General features: G+C 40.4%; 1 protein-coding gene across 2 annotated transcripts in view; it reads left to right on the top strand.

The window, feature by feature from the left end:
- The window catches only part of PHEX (phosphate regulating endopeptidase X-linked), a 258980-nt gene that overhangs the window by 148375 nt on the left and 92279 nt on the right, over positions 1-18326 (top strand). For both annotated transcript variants that reach the window (XM_056131276.1, XM_056131277.1), the window contains exon 13: positions 11150-11227. In XM_056131276.1, the coding sequence (XP_055987251.1) occupies positions 11150-11227 (78 nt within the window). The remainder of the gene's footprint in view (positions 1-11149; positions 11228-18326) is intronic.

The following is an 18326-nucleotide window of genomic DNA, read 5'->3' as shown; positions in this document are numbered from 1 at the left end:
CACAACTGGGCAGGGAGAGTGTTACTGGCATCTAGTGGGTGGATGCTAAACACCCCACAATACAAAGGAACAGACCCCTGCCCCAAATTAAAAATGATTTGGCTCAAATGTCAGTTGTGCTAAGGTTGAGAAACCCTACCCGTTTTTTACAATACAGGCTCCTTGATTGCAACTTGGAGACATTCCGAAGTCTAAGGTTTGAGGTGGGTCCACATTTGTGATGGCAGGTCCTAGGATTTGCCAGTCCCAGCTTTGAGAGGCCCTGAACTAGAGGACTCTAATTTCAAAGGATATTGGCCCTACAGCATTCCCCACTTCTAAAAAACCACGTGATAATTCATCTTTGCCTGATTTTTTTTTTTTTTGCTTTTTGGGTCACACCCGGTGATGCACAGGGGTTACTCCTGGCTCTGCACTCGAGAGTTACTCCTGGCGGTGCTCAGGGGACCATATGGGATGCTGGGAGTCGAACCTGGGTCGGTTGCATGCAAGGCAAATGCCCTACATGCTGTGCTATCTCTCCAGCCCCTATCTTTGCCTGATTTAATCATTTGCCAGATTATTAGTTTGCACCCCCCCCCCCCCCATTTTATGAAGGTTGGAGTTCCAGAGTGTCAGGTTCAGGCTATGTCATATTGGAATCTAAACTTCTAATGGAAAGAATGACTACAATTCCTGCTCAATTGATCTGCTGATGAGAGAATGGGATATGTTTATTTAAGTTAATCTCCAACCTGCCTCCTGTTTAAATAAGTAATTTAACAATTGTAGGAGGATTAAGTAGCTGATTAAAGTTAGCTGAGGAACATCAGATGTTAGGGCTGGGATAGTACATGTGCATTTCCAAGCCCTTTGAATCTTTACATTTGAAAATGAGCTTTTTTTTTCTTTTTTGGATCACACACGGCATTGCACAGGGATTACTTATAGCTCATGCACTCAGGAATTACTCCTGGTGGTGTTTGGGGACCATATGGGATGCTGGGAATGGAACCCGGGTTGGCTGTGTGCAAGGAGAACAACCTAGCCTCTGTGCTATCACTCGAGCTCTGAAAATGAGTTTTTAAGGATTTTCACATCTTTCCCCCATTTCTCCAAAAAGTGCATTGATTTTTCCATAGTATTTATTCCTGTCTTTGCTTTGTTTTAAAACTCAAGTATTTACTGCAATAAAACATGAAATACTATATGACATCTTGATGAAACTTTGTGAAAAGATGAATATTTTGGCCCTATTTTTTATTTGCTGTCTTTTTTCAATTTGATTTTTAGGCCCCTACTGGGCATGCTCTTCCAGCTTTATGTTGGGGGTTGATCCTGGGGATGCTGGGGGGAACCATGTGGTTCTGGGGATTGAATTTGGTCCTCTTGTATGCAAAGTGTGTGCTCCAGCCATTTGTACAATCTCTCTGGCTCCACCTTGCACTTGCTATTTTCACTAATGGAAAGTAGCACTGTCCTCCTGTTGTTCATCGATTTGTTCGAGTGGGCCCAGTAACATCTCCATTGTGAGACTTGTTGTTACTGTGTTTGGCATATCGAATATGTCACGGGGAGCTTGCCAGGCTTTGCCATATGGGGGTGCTTGCCAGGCTTTGCCGTATGGGAGAGATACTCTCGGTAGCTTGCCGGGCTCTCTGAGAGGGGCAGAGGAATGGAACTTGGGCCGACCAGGTTGGCCGCATGCAAGGCAAATGCCTCACCTGCTGTGCTATCGCTCGGGGGGCCCTCTTTTCTAGAAGAGGAGTTGACAAACTTTTTTCTGCAGAGTCCAAATGGTAAATTTTTTTTAATTTAATTTAATTTTTAAAAAATTTTTATTATTGAGACACAATGAGGTACAGTTGTAGATTTACAAATTTTGTGCTTGGGTTTCAGTTATACAATGATCAAGTACCCATCCCTCCACCAGTGCCCATTTCCCACCACCACGGATCCCAGTATCCCTCCCACCCCCCCATCCCACCCCCATCCCACCCCGCCTCTGTGACAGGGCATTCCCCTCTGTTCTCTCTCTTCTTTTGGATGTTGTGGTTTTCAAAAGAGGAAAGCCTGTAGGCCAAATGGTGTTTGTGGCAACTACTCAGCTCTGTGATTGTAGCCCTAGGGTAGCCAGAGCCACTGCATAAATAACTGAGCTAGGCTGGTGGTGGTGGGGGGCGGGGGGAGGAAATAATTTTTCTCTGCTCTTTTTTTTTCCTTTTTGGAACACACCCAGCGATGCTCAGGGGTGACTCCTGGCTCTGCACTCAGGAATCACTCCTGGCGGTGCTTGGATGGACTATATGAGATACTGGAATTCAAACCCGGTTTGCCGCGTGCAAGGCAACAGCCCTATACACTGTGCTATTGCTCTGGCCCTTCCTCTTCTTTCTTATGTTTTGTATTGGGGGTCTGTCAACTAAACTGACAAAAAGAGATTAACAAGAGAAAATGCTTAATTTATTCCTGGAGGTAGGTAGGCGCTCAGAAAATGCAGTGAGTAATTGTTAGGATTGAAGCAATAGAATTTATGCTGTATATCCCATTTTAATGAGGGAAGGGGCTAAGGTTTAAAGGAATAACAGTTGATGGGAAATGACTGAGATTTATGTGGGGAGAGTTCAGAGAGGTAAGATTTGGTTTAGTTAAGATCTACATAGGCAATTTCTCATCTTGGCACTAACTTTTGATATCTGGTGATAGAAGTTACCTTTGTCTCCCCAAAGGAGGATTTATGACAGTTGAATTCTTTTTTTTTCTTTTTTTTCTGTCACACCTGGCAATACACAGGGGTTTCTCCTGGGTCTGCACTCAGGAATTACCCCTGGCAGTGCTCAGGGGACCATATGGGATACTGGGAATAGAATCTAGGTCATCAGTGTGCAAGGCAAATGCCCTACCTGCTGTGTTATTGCTCCAGCCAGACAGTTGAATTCTTTGGGAAGTCTTTGCATTTAGGCTTATAAGTGGAGTTTAGAGAAATCCTTTTCCTTCCCGTGTAGTTCTCCCTCTCTTCTCTCTCTCTCTCTCTCTCTCTCTCTCTCTCTCTCTCTCTCTCTCTCTCTCTCTCTGTGAAACTTGCCCAACTCCAAGATTCATGGGATTGATATTTTTATTTTTTCATTTGTTTTATGGAAATCCTTTTCCTTCCCATGTAGTTCTCTCTCTCTCTCTCTCTCTCCTCTCTCTCTCTCTCTCTTTCTCTCTGTGTGAAACTTGCCCAACTCCAAGATTCATCGGATTGATATTTTTATTTATTTATTATTTCATTTGTTTTGTGGCCACACCTGGCAGTACTCATGATTTACTCCTGGCTGTGTGGTCAGGGATTACTCCTGGCGATGCTCTGGGGACCATATATGGTACCAGGGATTGAACCCTGGTTTGCCTTGTGCATGGCAAATGCTCTACCTGCTGTTCTATTGCTTCTTACCCTGGGCTGATATTTTCAGGAGAGAGAGGATATATAGGTAGAGCTGGTTTACAACTTGGGTCAGCCTTCCTGGGGATTGTCTGCTGTACTGGGGCATTATTCAGGCAGGGTTAAATATTATGAGTTAATAAGATAGTATAACTACTATCATAATAATGTGTGCTGGACATTATTCAGATATGGAAGACTTGAGGCCTGAGCAGGCCGATCTTCCACCTCTTATAAAATAAGCACTGTGACTTGCACTTAGAAAATCTTTCAATTCACAGGGCTCTTATCTGTCCTCTATCCCACTCTGATGCATGTGCTGGGGAGTCACACCCAAAAGCCATTTGCAGAATTAAAGTTTTTGAAGACTCATAATATATCAGTGCCATTGCTATCAAGAAGATGAAATTTGATTTGTCAGATAACTGCATTGTTATTATTTTGTGGGATCCAGATAGTCCTAAAGGATATTAAAACCTGCTCCCCAGGCTAATTTTCATCAATACCATTACCTCTGCTTAGGATATCTTGAGCCAAATCATCTGCACTGGTCAATCATTTGTCATTGTGGGCGCTGTTGGCATTTTGAAGGGTAGTGTAATTCTAGTATAGTCACCTGAACTTCTGAGTATTTGGCACTCAGAATTTTGATGTTCAATAGTTATTACAGAACCCATCAAAAAAATGAGACCTTGGTGTGGTTAAACCTGACTGAAGTTTTCAAAGCCATTGTAAACTTAAAAAAGTTTTGCTATAAATTATTTGTAAAAGGGAAGTTAATCATCACTTGTTCCATTTTCCCCCTTTATGTTGCTTAAATTAATAAAAAAATTAAAAATCAACTCTTAACTACTGAAAAGAAACACAAAGCTATTTAAATGATTAAAGCAGTCCCTTTGATGTAATACATACAAAGCATTTGAGAATTTACCTGACTCTCCTAAATAACCAAGTCAGTGAGGATTAAAACAAATGAGCTTTTCGTCTTGTTTTCTACCAATCAGCTTAATATGAAGTGGCTTTGAAAGTTCAGGAGTAAAGCAGTCAGCCTCACCAATCTTTAAATTAGTTTGGTCATCTATGTAGAAATTATACTCTGTTTCAGAGCTCATAGTAAAAAAAGCAAGCATTATGTTTGGTTTTGATTTCCCACCAGCACTAGCAAGTACATTGTGGAAAATTCTGGGAGGAGGGGTGTCTTGAGGCTTTAAATTATTTGAGTTTATGCCTTCAGTGTTCCTTGTTTTGTCAGTTCCTCTGTACTATCTGTTCTCTCTTTTTTTAAAGGAAAATTTGTACTTTTTGAACTCTGTATTGTCTTCCTGGAAATAATTTTATTAATAATTTTATTGTTTTTGTGATGCTGGAGGTCCATGATCATGCCCTCAACTTATAGTTGAGTATTGTGGCTCTTTGGCCTGGCCCATTTCGATGCCAGGGTAGCTTACCACTTGCCCTGGGTCCATTCAGTCCCTTGTCGGGACCCTCCTTTTGGGGTGCTAGGAACTAAGGGCAACTGAGTCAAGAAATCAGATGCCCAGGAGTAAATGTGATTCGGAGTCAATCAACTCCCAAGTTACAAAGCATAATATTAACTGTCTTCCTGTGTCCACACAGAAAGGACATTGCTTATAATACAAGTTCAGTGTCCTTGGATGGGTGTGACCTGACAAACCTAAGCTACCTGAGGAAGGACAAAAGAGTGTTATCCTACACTGGAGGTTGTGCTTGTTGCCCCAAGGATCACATTCGGCAATTTGGGTCAGTGTTGGGGGTTGAACTTGGACCTTCACTCATGCACAGGAAGTGCTCTACCACCGAGCAATATGCCACACCCCTTAATTATAATTTTTAAAGCTCTGACTTTAAGGCTTGGGTGTATGAAACAAATTCATAAACAACTAAGATTTGTTGCAGGTACATTTGGTAATAGCTAAGGGGAAAGCAAAAACAAATAGAAAAGTAGCCAAGCCATACCCTTCCCTCTTCTTCCTATTTCAGTATGAGTCGATTTAGAAGGTGTTTTTAAACACTGATGTGCACCAGGCCCTGTGCCACTAATTGAACCAACTCACTGGACATCTACCCTCATTGAACTATGTGTGTCAGCCTAGCAAACTATGGCTCTCAGGTTGTGTCTGGCATGCAACCTATTTTTGTATGACCCATGAGCTCAGAATGAGTTTTACATTTGAAAATGGTTTAGGCCAGAGCAATAGTACAGTGGGTAGGGCGTTTGCCTTGCATGTGCCCAACCCAGGTTTGATCCTTGGCATTGCAGATGGTCCTCTGAGCTTGCCAGGGGTGATCCTGAGTGCAGAGTCAGGAGTAAGTCATGAGCGCTGCTAGTATGATTCCAAAATTTTTTAAAAATGGTTTGAAGAAATCTAAAGACAAAGACTATGTCATAGGGCTGGAGAAATAGCTCAATAAGTGGGTACATGCTTTGCAAGTGGGAGGCCTGGTTAAATTCCCAGCCCGGCAGATGCTCCCCTGAGCACCACCAGAGCAATTTCTGAGCGCAAAGCTAAGCCTGGGCCCTGAGCATTGCCAGCTGTGGCCCCCAATCCAAAAATAAAGAATATATCATGACTCATAATAGTTATATGTGATTCAATGTGTCCCACTGTTTGTTTTATTTTCACTTTATCATTTTTCCCCTTTAGCCTATACCTATGACTCAATTATATTTAAAATATAATTTTATCTGTATTATATTACCACAGGATAAGAGTTAAATAAATGTTCCCTTCTTGAGGAATAAAAATGGAATTTAAAGTTCACTGTCTACCAACAAAGTTTTACTAGAATGTAACCATTCGTGTATATGTTATCTCCTTCTACTTTGCCCAGTACATCGGGAGAGTAGAGTGGTTGTATCAGAGACTAGATGACCTGAGAAACCAAAAATATTTACTCTATGGAATTTAACAAATAGTTCAACCCTGTTCTTGGTAATTAATCTTTTCCTTTTCCTATTCCTTATTATCCCAGTATTTCTGGCTCTCTGATGGGCTGTTCTGGTACAAGAAGTAAATGTATACACATTACATAAGTAAGAACATTGAGATACAGAGAGGTTGCTGATCCTTCGTAGTAGAGATGATGGCAAATTGTCATAGTAGGTTTTATTAAATACACATGCAGTGTATATTTATATATATTTTATATTCCTTTAGTACTGAGAGAATTTCTGTGTTTAGAGTATACTCTGCACAGTTTCTCCATTGATTGAAAGTGTTTATATAGAAAATACAGTTTTCATTGACATCAAGAATAATTGCAGTGGATATTATTTAGTTTTTTAACCACACCTTGGGGTTGTTTCCTCAGGTGTTAGTCACAGGCAAGGCAAACACCTAAACCCCTGTATTATCTCTCCAGCCCTGAACTGGATTCCAAACATTATTCTATTTTCTCTAGAACGTTTCCTAAGTTTTAACACACATTCTTATTTTTCCTCCATATTTTCCCTTTTGGTAACATTAGTTCACAGGGAAGTATTCCTTGATGTATACAGCCTTGGATGATATTCTTGGTGATGTGTTAGACTACAACCTTTTATATTTCCATTGCTGTTATTTGTCAGAATAGATTTAACAAATTTCTCATCACTTGCTATGTGCCTATCATTGTGTTCCCTTTGGGAACATATTGGTGATTAAGTGAAATAGGATGCTGGATTAATTTTACTAGAGTCAGAAAGAAGGTTATTTCAGGTATAGAAATCTCTCTTACAATGGCATTTATTTATTTGGTTGATGAAGCACTATTTTAAATACAGATATTTCTCCAGAGCTAAATTATTAGCTTGCCATTAGTCACTCACATTTTAAAACAAATTAGTTTGAGTCCCCAGTGACAGCCAGTGGATTAGCAGCCTTAAGGGAATAGCAAGTATGATGGATGAGGGGGGAGGGGACGATGACATTGGATCATAGTATATTGCCAAAGAAAGGTCACTTTGGGTATAATTGGAGAGCAAGTGGTATGAACTCATAGGGTCTTCCAGGTGTTAGAACAAATGAATATAGGAATGAGAAAGGAGGAAAAGGCAGAAATCAAGATGGGAATTCTACAGCAACTTTTTCTTTGAAATTTTCATAATTAACTTTCATGGTATTTCTTGTGTCCATTTTATTAGCTCTGCAGTGGCCCTAAAGAGTACTTAAATTTTTTGTATGTGTGTAAATCATGGATTTTCCTGGACTAAGCTTAGAGACTAGCTTTGCTCAGGACATATTCCAATATGTTTTAAGAATCTTGTAGGCTTATCTGTCTCCTCATTGATAACAAGGTTGCTTCAAAATCCTTTTGGTCACTCACCTGTTCATGTGTGGACTCTGAAATGGGGCCCATGACTAAGGAGAGTGATGTTATTCCACAGGAGAATTCAGGTGTTTAATTACCTGATGTAACACTCCTGGGCTTCCCTAGAAGACCCTTGAAACAGGCACATAACAATTACTTCACATCTTTGGAAGAAGTACTGTTGGGGGATTGGGGGGTGGGAGGGATGCTGGGACCCGTGGTGGTGGAGGATGGGCACTGGTGGAGGGATGGTTAATTGATCATTGTATAACTGAAATCCAAGCACAAAAATTTATAAGTCTATAACTGTACCTCATGGTGTTTCACTAATTAAAAAAAAGGGGGAATGTGCCTGCTACAGAGGTGGGGAGGGGGGATTTGGGTGGCGGGAGGGATACTGGGAACATTGGTGGTGGAAAATGGGCATTGGTAGAGGGATGGGTACTCAACCATTGTATGACTAAAACATAATCACAAAAGTGTGTAAGTCTGTAACTGTATCTCACAGTATTTCATTAAAAAATTAAAAAAAAATTTCTGCCTTAAAAAATGCCAATAGTACTAAAGTTGAAAAATCCTGAGCCTAAAGGTAGAATATATCAGCTGAGTTTGTTCTCTTTTAACAGATAGATTACTGGTAATGGATAAAGGCATTTGATATATGCCATTGGCCAGAATCTCATCCCATAGTCAACTATAGCTGCAAAGGACTCTGGGTAATGCAGCCTTTTTGTTGTTGTTGTTGTTGTTAGGTTCATTATCCTGAGTAGAATTGATGTCCTTGATTGCAAGGGAAGGACAGGAAGATGGCTGTTGGGTAGACAATAGGCAGCAGGCACTGGATAATAGGCAGAAAAGTTAGATGCTTTGTCCAAGGTTATGGTGTTTTGTTGAGTGTCTTCTGTTGAGAAAGGAGGACAGATTGTTACATGCAGAATTCTTTCCCCAGAAGTTGTGAGAATCTGGTATGGAAATATGTGCATTGCTTTGGGAAAACCCTGGGGTGTTTTGGTCAGCTGCAGCATCTTAAGGGATTCTTTTTACATAATATAATAGCATTTTGCTGTTTATTGATATCACTGCTCTTCCAGGGAAGAATCTAGAATGGGGATGGGGTCAGGTGAAACAGAATTGATAGCTGATTGTATAGCAGAAGGAACATTTGAGTTTGAGCTAAAGGCATACTTACATACCTAGCGCATTTGGGGAATAACAACACTGGAGTCAGGTGTTGGCAATGTCGTTACTATTATTATTAGCTCATTTTGCCTATGTGACCTTGGTTGATGAATAGGATTTCCTGTACCTCTTCTCTGCTCCTTTCAAGTGGTGAGTTTTGCTAAATAAATAATAAAATAGAACTCAGTGACCCATACATACGGGGCAGAAGGTAATATATTCTGTGAAGTTCCATAATGCAGTGGGGGTCCCAAAGCAGAGCTTAAGATTGAAAAATAATGCATAATTCACCAGTGTTCTCTGGAAAGATCAGTGTTCAGAAAACAATTGTGGATGACTCAGCTCGCATATTTCTCTTTTTGCTGTAACCATATGGAGCTCTTTATTTGCTATAGTTATGCTCCTGACTTGTGGTAAGCTGATAAAATACAGAGAAGAATTAAATGCAATGAGAGAAATAGTAAAACCATCTTGGAACAAAGTAACCTATAGACATAAGACATAATTTTGATGCTGGGGAGAGAGTTCTAACCTCTAGTTATTTGCTATCTGGGTCACATCAGATTTTTAGTGTAACTCACAGGGGTTTGAAGGCAGAATTTGATGTGTGCTATATTTGAGTTTTTGGAACAGCAAAATCCATTATTACTGTGTCCTACAGCACTTATAAAATCCTTTCTAAGTCTTGAGATTCAAGACTTGTGCTGATATTTAATATTTGAATTATCTCAGAGAAGTTAAAGAAAACATGCCCTCTTATTCCATTTATTTCATGATTGAGGAAAATTGAAAGGGACTAAAGGAAAAAACTCATGACCAAGGGCAGCTTGCAAAGGTCGCTGTTCTTGCTTTGCTGCCTTGTTGGAATAAAACCAACAAGGTGTTTGGGGTTGCCTAGTGTCTTATGTTGGATCTTCTGAAGACAGAACTGGAGATAAGGATTTGCGTGCAAGTGATTTATGATTTATTCGGGATGTGTTTCCAAAGAGAAACCATAAAAATAGGGAAAGCCAGTGTTGAGCTGGAAAGGGTGCCATTGCAGGGGAAACTGGGACTCAGTCTGATCCTAGGGAAGAGGTAGGGAAACTGTGGAGCTCAACTAATTCACAGAGCTTGTCATGATGGGAGTGGCAAAGGACCTGGGTGTCTGTACACCTCCTAATGCCCATCATTGACTGTGACTTGCTGGGATGGGGTCAAAAGCAGATCAACTCCTTGGAAGGAACTTGTTTGAACACAGGCAAAGATCTGAGATTCTAGCCATTAGAAAAGAACAGTGATGCTAGAGAGAGATGTTCAGAAGTGATCATAGGGATCTCAGGGAATGTGGACAAAACCATGACACGGCACAGACTCCGAGTAAGCTGAGCAAGCTGCTCTTTGGGCTTTGGAGATATCCCCACTATGGGCAGAGGGGAGAATAATGTTCTTATAGAACAGTAAGGTTCATATAGGCCTGAACTGACAGCTCCTTTCTCTATAGGGGCTGAGAGGAAATATTTGGGGGTCATGCGGTCCCAAATGCTCAACCCTCCTGCCCCCAATGTAATACCATGGTAACCACAGATTTGATGGCAGGAGCTCTAGAAAAACTCTCTTCACCAAAACTGGTAGGGAAAGGAGAGGTTGGACTTGGCCAAGGAATTATAGCTTGTCAGTCTTGAATGTGAGACTCCTTGTACATGCCTCCAGTGTGTCTTCCTTTATTCATTCATTACATACTATGCAACATAAGGCATAATTAGTATTTCTCTCAAATGTGTGGCAGTGGCACACCTTAAATTCATCTGGGTACAGGCTACCTATATCTTTCCGGCACCTGCCTGTTGTTCATAAATTACTATCAATGATCTGGCTAAAAAAAATTCCTAAAATATTTACTTATCTCTTAACTATAAGACAAAATATTGAATCTTTAAGTTATAGACTTCTACTCCTAGATATGGTGATCAGGTAGCCTGTGGTTTGGGCCTAACTTGACTTTCTCATATGTAGGTATAGTACTATCCACCAACTCTACCACAAGCCCTTATTGCCAGTCTCCTTGTCTTCAACCCTGTTTTTTGCTCTTGTGGAATGTCCTTCCTCTCTGCTCTGCATTTCAAAATCCTCACCATTTGTCCTTCACAGTGGGTTGCATATAGTAGATACTCAGTAAACATCGTTGCTAGTTGAAGATTGTGTTCCTATGTCTTGTTATTATTAATGGTTTAAGTGCTGAAACTCTGACATCATTTTTATTTTTCCTTTTTATAGGCAAGAGCTGTTTTGGCAAAAGTTGGCTATCCTGAGTTTATAATGAATGATACCCATGTTAATGAAGACCTTAAGGCAGTAAGTACTAAATTTACTGTATTTTTTTTCTGGCAAGTTTTATTGGCCCTGTGCCTTTCAACTAACACAAGTCCAAGCAATTAGACTTAGTAGTGCCAGGAAGCACCAACTTTTGATACATTCCTTGGCTAGATACCAGCCTCAATACAAGATTTAGAGCATAGTCAAGGACTTGTCATAAAGAAAGCATAGCTCAGTAGATACCATAAAACCAATGAATGGTCTTGCATTCAGTCTAATTTGATAATAAAGGAAAGAATGAAAGAAATTGAGTATTTTACAATTAGCGGGCAAGTTCTAATGGTTAATACATGATATTTGTTGTTAAACAATCTTTATGGGCCTCATTCATATTAAATGACAGTAATAAATTTGCCTGCTAGAAGTTAACTTCATTAAACTTTATGAGTGTTTTGGCAAATTAAGTGCATATACATACCAGTCTATAATTTATTGTGAGTTGGATGGTATATTTGCAGTAAGTTACTGATGGCAGAATAGTAATAATTCTTTTTTACTCCAATAGTTTTGGATATGTATTTTTCAGAGATATGCTCGTTAGAGGCTTTTCTAATCACAAACACTTATTTTCTTTCCTACAAATAGTTCTGTAAAGAAATTTTATTCTTCTTCAAAAAATATTGGTTAATTTAGGGGCTGGAGCACAGTGGATAGGGAGTTTGCCTTGCATGTGGCCAACCCATGTTCGATTCCCAGCATCCCATATGGTGCCCTGATCACCGCCAGGAGTAATTCCTGAGTGAAGAGCCAGGAGTAACCCTTAGAATCGCCGGGTGTGACCCAAAAGCAAAAACAAAAACAAGACAAAAATATTGGTTTTACCATTCATTTGATTTTCTTAAAATGTGGTGTTTGGGAATTCTGTAAGTAATTAGGGGTCTGCATGGATGGGGTGGCAGTGGGGACAGGGAAGATGGGTCAAATGACTGAAGCCCGTGCTTTGCATGCAGGCATCCTGGCTTTGATCCCAGTGCCATGTGAGTCCCACCAGACACTGCTGGTAGTTTGAGTAGCCCATATGCACCTCCAACTGTGCCCCCTACCAACTCAAATACTAAAAAAGAGAAACATAACCATGGGGCTGAGGTATAACTTCTGAACTTGAGTATTGATAAGTCACATACCCCAAAGTAGAAGTCACATACCACAAAGTAGACCTAGCTTTTTATATAAATATCAAGAATCTCACAGGATTAGTTAAAACTGACAACGTTAAGTTTTTACTTTGCACTTCAAGTTCTAACAATCCAGTTATGTTTTTCCCCCTTTTTTGGGGGGGTGGTTCCCACACCCAGTAGTGCTCATGTCTTACTTCTGGCTCTGCGCTCAGGGATCACTCCTTGCAGGGGTTGGGGGACCAGCTGGGCTGCTGGGAATATTACTCGGGTCCATCAAGTGCAGAGCAAGCATCCTATCAGTTGAATTATTGCTCCAGCTGGATCCAGTTATTATGGCAGAAAATAATGCTGCTTCCAAAGCTCAGATGATCCATCTTATTATACATGGTTCATCTTACTATACATGGTTTTGATGCCGATTAAAAAACCTGAACTGTTACCATAATTAAAAATTTAAAGGAGCTAGAGTGATAGCACAGCGAGTAGGGTGTTTGCCTTGCATGCAGCCATCCCGGGTTTGATTCCCAGCATCCCATATGGTCCCCTGAGCAACGCTAGTAGTAATTCCTGAGTGCAGAGTCAGGAGTAACCCCTGTGCATCGCCGAGTATGACCCAAAAAGCAAAAACAAAAATAAAAACAAAACAACAGCAACAAAAAAACCCCTTAAAGCACATATGAGCACTAACAGCCCCTTCCCCCGCAAAGAATTTTTAAAGCATTTGACACATTCATGTACATTAGTTTTAAAATCCACAGAGATCTTATGAAATAGATTGGTTTTATCTCCATTTTGCAGAAAAGAATGTAGAGACTCAATGATATTAGATGATTTCCACACTGTCACGGGCTGTGAGAGTTAGGGCTGTAAAAGGGGTTCAGGAACCTCCCTGTCTCACAGAAGGAGCTCTTCAGAGTCCTTGTGAGGCAGCTCCTCAGGACAAACAGAAGAATGAGTGTTAGGGTTGAGTGGGAGCTGGCTGGGAAGAAAAGAGGGCAGATGTCATATTGCCTAGTGGTTAAAGAGCACAGGCTTTGGGGGTAATTCTGCTTTTACATCATACTAGTTTGATTTTATGCAGGTTATTTAACTTCAGTTAGTTTCCCTTTGGCTATTTGGATAAGGGCTAAGTGAGATTTTTTTTGAATCACCATGAGATAGTTACAAAGCTTTCATGTTTGAGTTTCAGTCATACAATGATCGAACACCCATCCCTCCACCAGTGCACATTTCCCACAACCAATGCCCCTAGTATCCTCCCAACTCTCCCCCTGCCTCTATGGCAGACAATTTCCCCCATACTATCTCTACTTTTGTGCATTATGGTTTGCAATATAGATACTGAGAGGCTATCATGTTTGGTTCTTTTTCTACTTTCAGCACACATCTCCCATCCCGAATGATCCCACTAACCATCATTGACTTTGTGATCCCTTCTCTGTACCAGCTGCCTTCTCCCCAAGCTCATGAGGCTGGCTTCCAACTATGGAGCAATATTTCTGGCCCTGTGTCTACTGTCCTTGGGTGTCAGTCTCATATTATGTTCTAAATGAGATTTTAGAAATATAAAAGTACCTACCATCATGTCTAATACCTAAGTAGGTCCCCATAGTGGGTAGCTATTACTTTTTGAATTGTCATAAGGACTCTTGTGCTAAGAAGAGTTTCACCAGGACACAAAATACCTGTCCAGAATACCTAAATAATTGCATGTGACTGGAAAATACTTAGAGTCAAGGACACAGTGATAAAAGTTTGATAGTTAAGTTAGCATAGTCATTAGGACCCTGGGCCCTGGAATCAGAGTTTCCGGAGTTTAACCTCCAGACTGCCATTGACTAGCTGTCTGACCTACAGGGGATTATATAGCACCCCGTGCCTCAGTTTCCTCATCTACATAAGGGATCTGAAAATATTCCCTTCCATATTGTACTGAGTGAAGATCAGTAGTGAGACCAGTTAATGTCTCTAAATATTTTGAACTGATCCCGGCACATAGAAAGCACAATGTAAATGTTAGTTATGACATCTTCAATTTGCACTATGATAGTAAATTATTTGTGTTTGGAAGACTCATTAGGAATTAACTCATGCAGTATTCGGGTTCCTTAAATTGATTTAAAAGGCTCTAACAGATGGAGCCATCTCAAGCTTTAATCAAATAAGATAGCAGTCAGGTCTCACTCATAATATTAGTTGAGTAAATTTTGCTGACCGTCTGCTGCTGCCTAGACTGAGCGCCCAAAATTTAAGGACATACTTAACAAATTATTTTTTGTGAAAAGAAATCGTGTGTGAAGAGGATGCAGTCAGTGTTGGCTATGTTTTCTACAGGGTCTGACCTGAAGTCATTAGACAACAAGATTTTTAAGCAGTTTTGTGAAGAAATCACTCTCTTTCAAACCATTGCCAATGTAGACACAATTAAATCCAAGAGTTTTTCACACTTTAAGAAACAGGTGGTGAGAAAAAATCCAAATGCATGAAATAAAACTGTATTTGTGTTCAGAAACTGAAAAAAGGAGAACAAAACCCAGCCAGAAAATAGGTAAAGGATTCTTGATATGATAGTGATAGAGTCACTGAGGTTAATAGCAAAAGGGCTCAAGTATTGCTGGTACACAATGGCGCCGTGTTTTCAGTTTTGAGCAACATGTAGATAAGGATTATTATAGGGCCTGTGAGAAATGCCTGAGAAGCGCTGAGCATGAGAGGCTGTTATTAATGAAAAAGAGCTTACTTTATTTGACACAGGAGAAGATATGATTCATCAAGCCCAAACGCAAAAGGAAAGCGGATAGAGATTAGGTAATGGATCAGATGAAGGTCAAGGAGGAAGGTTGAAAACTGAAGTTGGGTTTGTGTGGAGATAAGAGGGAATAGGAAAAGAATCTAGAGGCAATTGTAAGGAGTTAGAGGGAAATTTTAAAACTACTTTTCTTTTTATTTATTATTTTATTTTGCTCTTGGAGAATGACAAGGTAAACTGAGATAAACCCAGAGGAGTCTTTCTAAATAGTAGTCTTTATGTAGTCTTTGAAAGAAGGAAGTCAGTACCCCATATATGTTGTGATGTGGGCAGCACAGGATGTACCTTAAAAAAAAGGTTTTATTTAGAATAATATAGAGGAGGAGAAAGTATGTTGCAGTTTGGATACTCAAGGAACCTCTAGTATAGTGCAGGAAAATGTACTTAGTAACCGAGAAAGTGTTCCGCTGATCCTTGATTGAGAACCAAGAGTGAGTTCATCCCAATTTTAGGGAGCCTGCTCTATCTCTGAGAAAGCTCCAACCATGCTAGGTAGTTAAAGAGATTTAATACAGGAAGTAGGTTGGAAGGCAGAAGGTGGGGGAACGGGGAGTTCAAAGAAAGCAGCTATCACCTCTTTACATTAGGGACACTAATGGAAGGAGACGATGTTACACTTGGGAGAGTAGAGGAGGAACTGTCACTCAGAGTAGGACCTGTGGAGGACAAACATTTTCAGAAGAAGAGGGTGGGTGTGGTCAGAGGACTGGTTCCCCAAGTGTCCCCTAGTGGCAGTAAGTCAGGTGGCTGTAAAAGCATTTTTAGATTCTTGGCCCCAGCATTGCAAAACATATTGAGCTGATGGGCATGGAGCTGAGAGACATGAGGTCAATAACTCACACAGTTCATTTTGGCAAAAGTCAGTGGAGAATTGCAGGAGAGAAGGTCAGGATCATACTGGCCTCCAATTAGAGAACTGGATAAGGATAATTGTTCAGAAGATCAATGTTTTTGGTGACACACAAACACTTATGTATGCATAGATTATGCATATGGAGATGCTTAGATAATATATGAATACGTATCAGGTTATCTTCTGGGGTGGGTGTTGATTTGCTCTGGCCAGTGGAACACTCGTGTGTGTGTGTGTGTGTGTGTGTGTGTGTGTTTAAGATATAGAGAGTATTACTGTCACTATGTGAGAGTGAGGTTGTGTTGAAGTGAAATGCTCCAGAATGACAAATTCTGTCTATTATAACGCTGAAACCTATACTGTTCACTTAAAAAGAGCCCAAGGGATGGCAGCATTTTAGGCACAGCATATGGACCCCTGAACACCACCAGGAGTGACCTCTAAGCACAGAGCCAGGTGTAAGCACTGAGTGCAGCCCAACCCTCAGTTCTCCCAAGTGATTTCTGGCCACCACAATGACCTTGGAGGATTAAGAGTAGACCTTGGAGTGTGATGTCCTAGTGCCATCAACCTGATGGTCAGTTCTCTTATCTCCTCCCCACGCCCCACTGACCCCTATTCCTTATTTTTGGGGGAGGAGTCACACCTGGCAGTGCTCAGTACGAACACCTGGATTTATTTGCACTCACGCATTGAACCCAGGTCATCCAGGTGCAAGGCAAGTGTCCTGCCCGCTGTGCTGTTTATCTCTCTGCCCTGGCCTCCATTCTCTAGTGTTCCTCTAGCCAGTGACTACAGTAATCTCCCCTGACCCCCAGCACTTGAAAGTAGCGCATGTGGTTCTATCTGGTTCCTGGCTAGTGTGCTGGTTGGCACATCTTCCACTTTGTGTCATAAATGTAGCTTGTTAAACATTTTGAACATATCTCTATATGTAAATATGTATGTACACATACTACCAATGGGCAAATCCACTAAATACAGAAATAGAATCTATTTTCCATCTAAAGAGATGAAAATATCAGATATAGACTCTGAATTTCATTTAGTATTGAGAAATTTATTTGGGTCCCAGACATAAGACTACACCAATATTTGGATATATTTTTTGAGTATCTTGAAGTGGATTTCTGTCACTGTCACTGTCCTCCCATTGTTCATCGATTTTGCTCGAGCAGGCCCAGTAACGTCTGCATTGGAGACTTTGTTGTTACTGTGTTTGGCATATCGAATACGTCACGGGTAACTTGCCAGGCTCTGCCGTGCGGGCGAGATACTCTCGGCAGCTTGCCAGGCTCTCCGAGAGGGGCGGAAGAATCAAACTCGGGTTGGTCATATTGGCTGCGTGCCCTACCTCTGTGCTATCGCTTAAGTGTTCTAGAATGTATACTTCTTACTGGCTTATGTAGTGTCTTATCTGCATCTCAGTTATCCTACAGAGAAATAACGCATGTTTTTCCCGCCCTTATTTTTCTTCCTCTTTGTGTGCATCCATATGTGTGCTAATAGCTTTATTATTTCATTTAGCCCCTGGGATTTGTGCTTGGCATCCAAGATAGTATTTCCAAGAAGAGAACTCTGATTTCCCTAAATTTCATGATCTGTACAGCTATTCCTAGGAAATGACACAAGAGCTCCAATTAGTTCCCTAAAGTTCACTCAATTGAAAAGGCAGAAGATGGAATTGATTGAAAGTCATTATCAACTTGACCTAGATTTTCACCAGTAACTGAAAGGACAAGAGGCTATTGAGTCAATTATTGTCCCTTGCAGAGTTTGACTTTTTTTGGGTGGATTACAAGTGGTTTTCAAATATTCATGTGCTTACATTCTTCTTGTTCTCTCCACAACCAGCAGAACATTTTAAAATGGTTGCTGGCATCCACAGTTTTTGTGCCACTCGAGGGCCTACTAAAATATCTGATGTGATGAGATTATGATCACATCATGGAAAAATTGGGAAGTAGACAAAGGAATGAAAAAATAACCGTAATACTGGTATTTGAACACAGTACATCCATTTTAATGTGGTATTTTGTCTTCCTATATTATATAGCTTAATTGATACTTATGCATTATTTTATAATCTTATCTTTATAGTTGACCTATATATATTATTTTGTCTTTATGTTCCATGCACTTCATTACTTTCACACTTTTAGAATATTAACTATATTATACCTTGATTTATATCATCACTGGCTCTTCTCCTTCCTGAAATTTTGATATTCCCCTTTCCTTGTACTTTTTCTGTAAAATAACTCAATTTCTTAGTAGAATTGAATGAAAAAAGAACTC

The sequence above is a fragment of the Sorex fumeus genome, unplaced genomic scaffold (genome assembly GCF_029834395.1).
Source record: "Sorex fumeus unplaced genomic scaffold, SorFum_2.1 ptg000086l, whole genome shotgun sequence".
Classification (NCBI taxonomy): Eukaryota; Metazoa; Chordata; class Mammalia; order Eulipotyphla; family Soricidae; genus Sorex; species Sorex fumeus.
The sequence above is the reverse complement of the archived record's forward strand: the minus strand, read 5'-3'. Positions and strand labels throughout refer to the sequence as shown.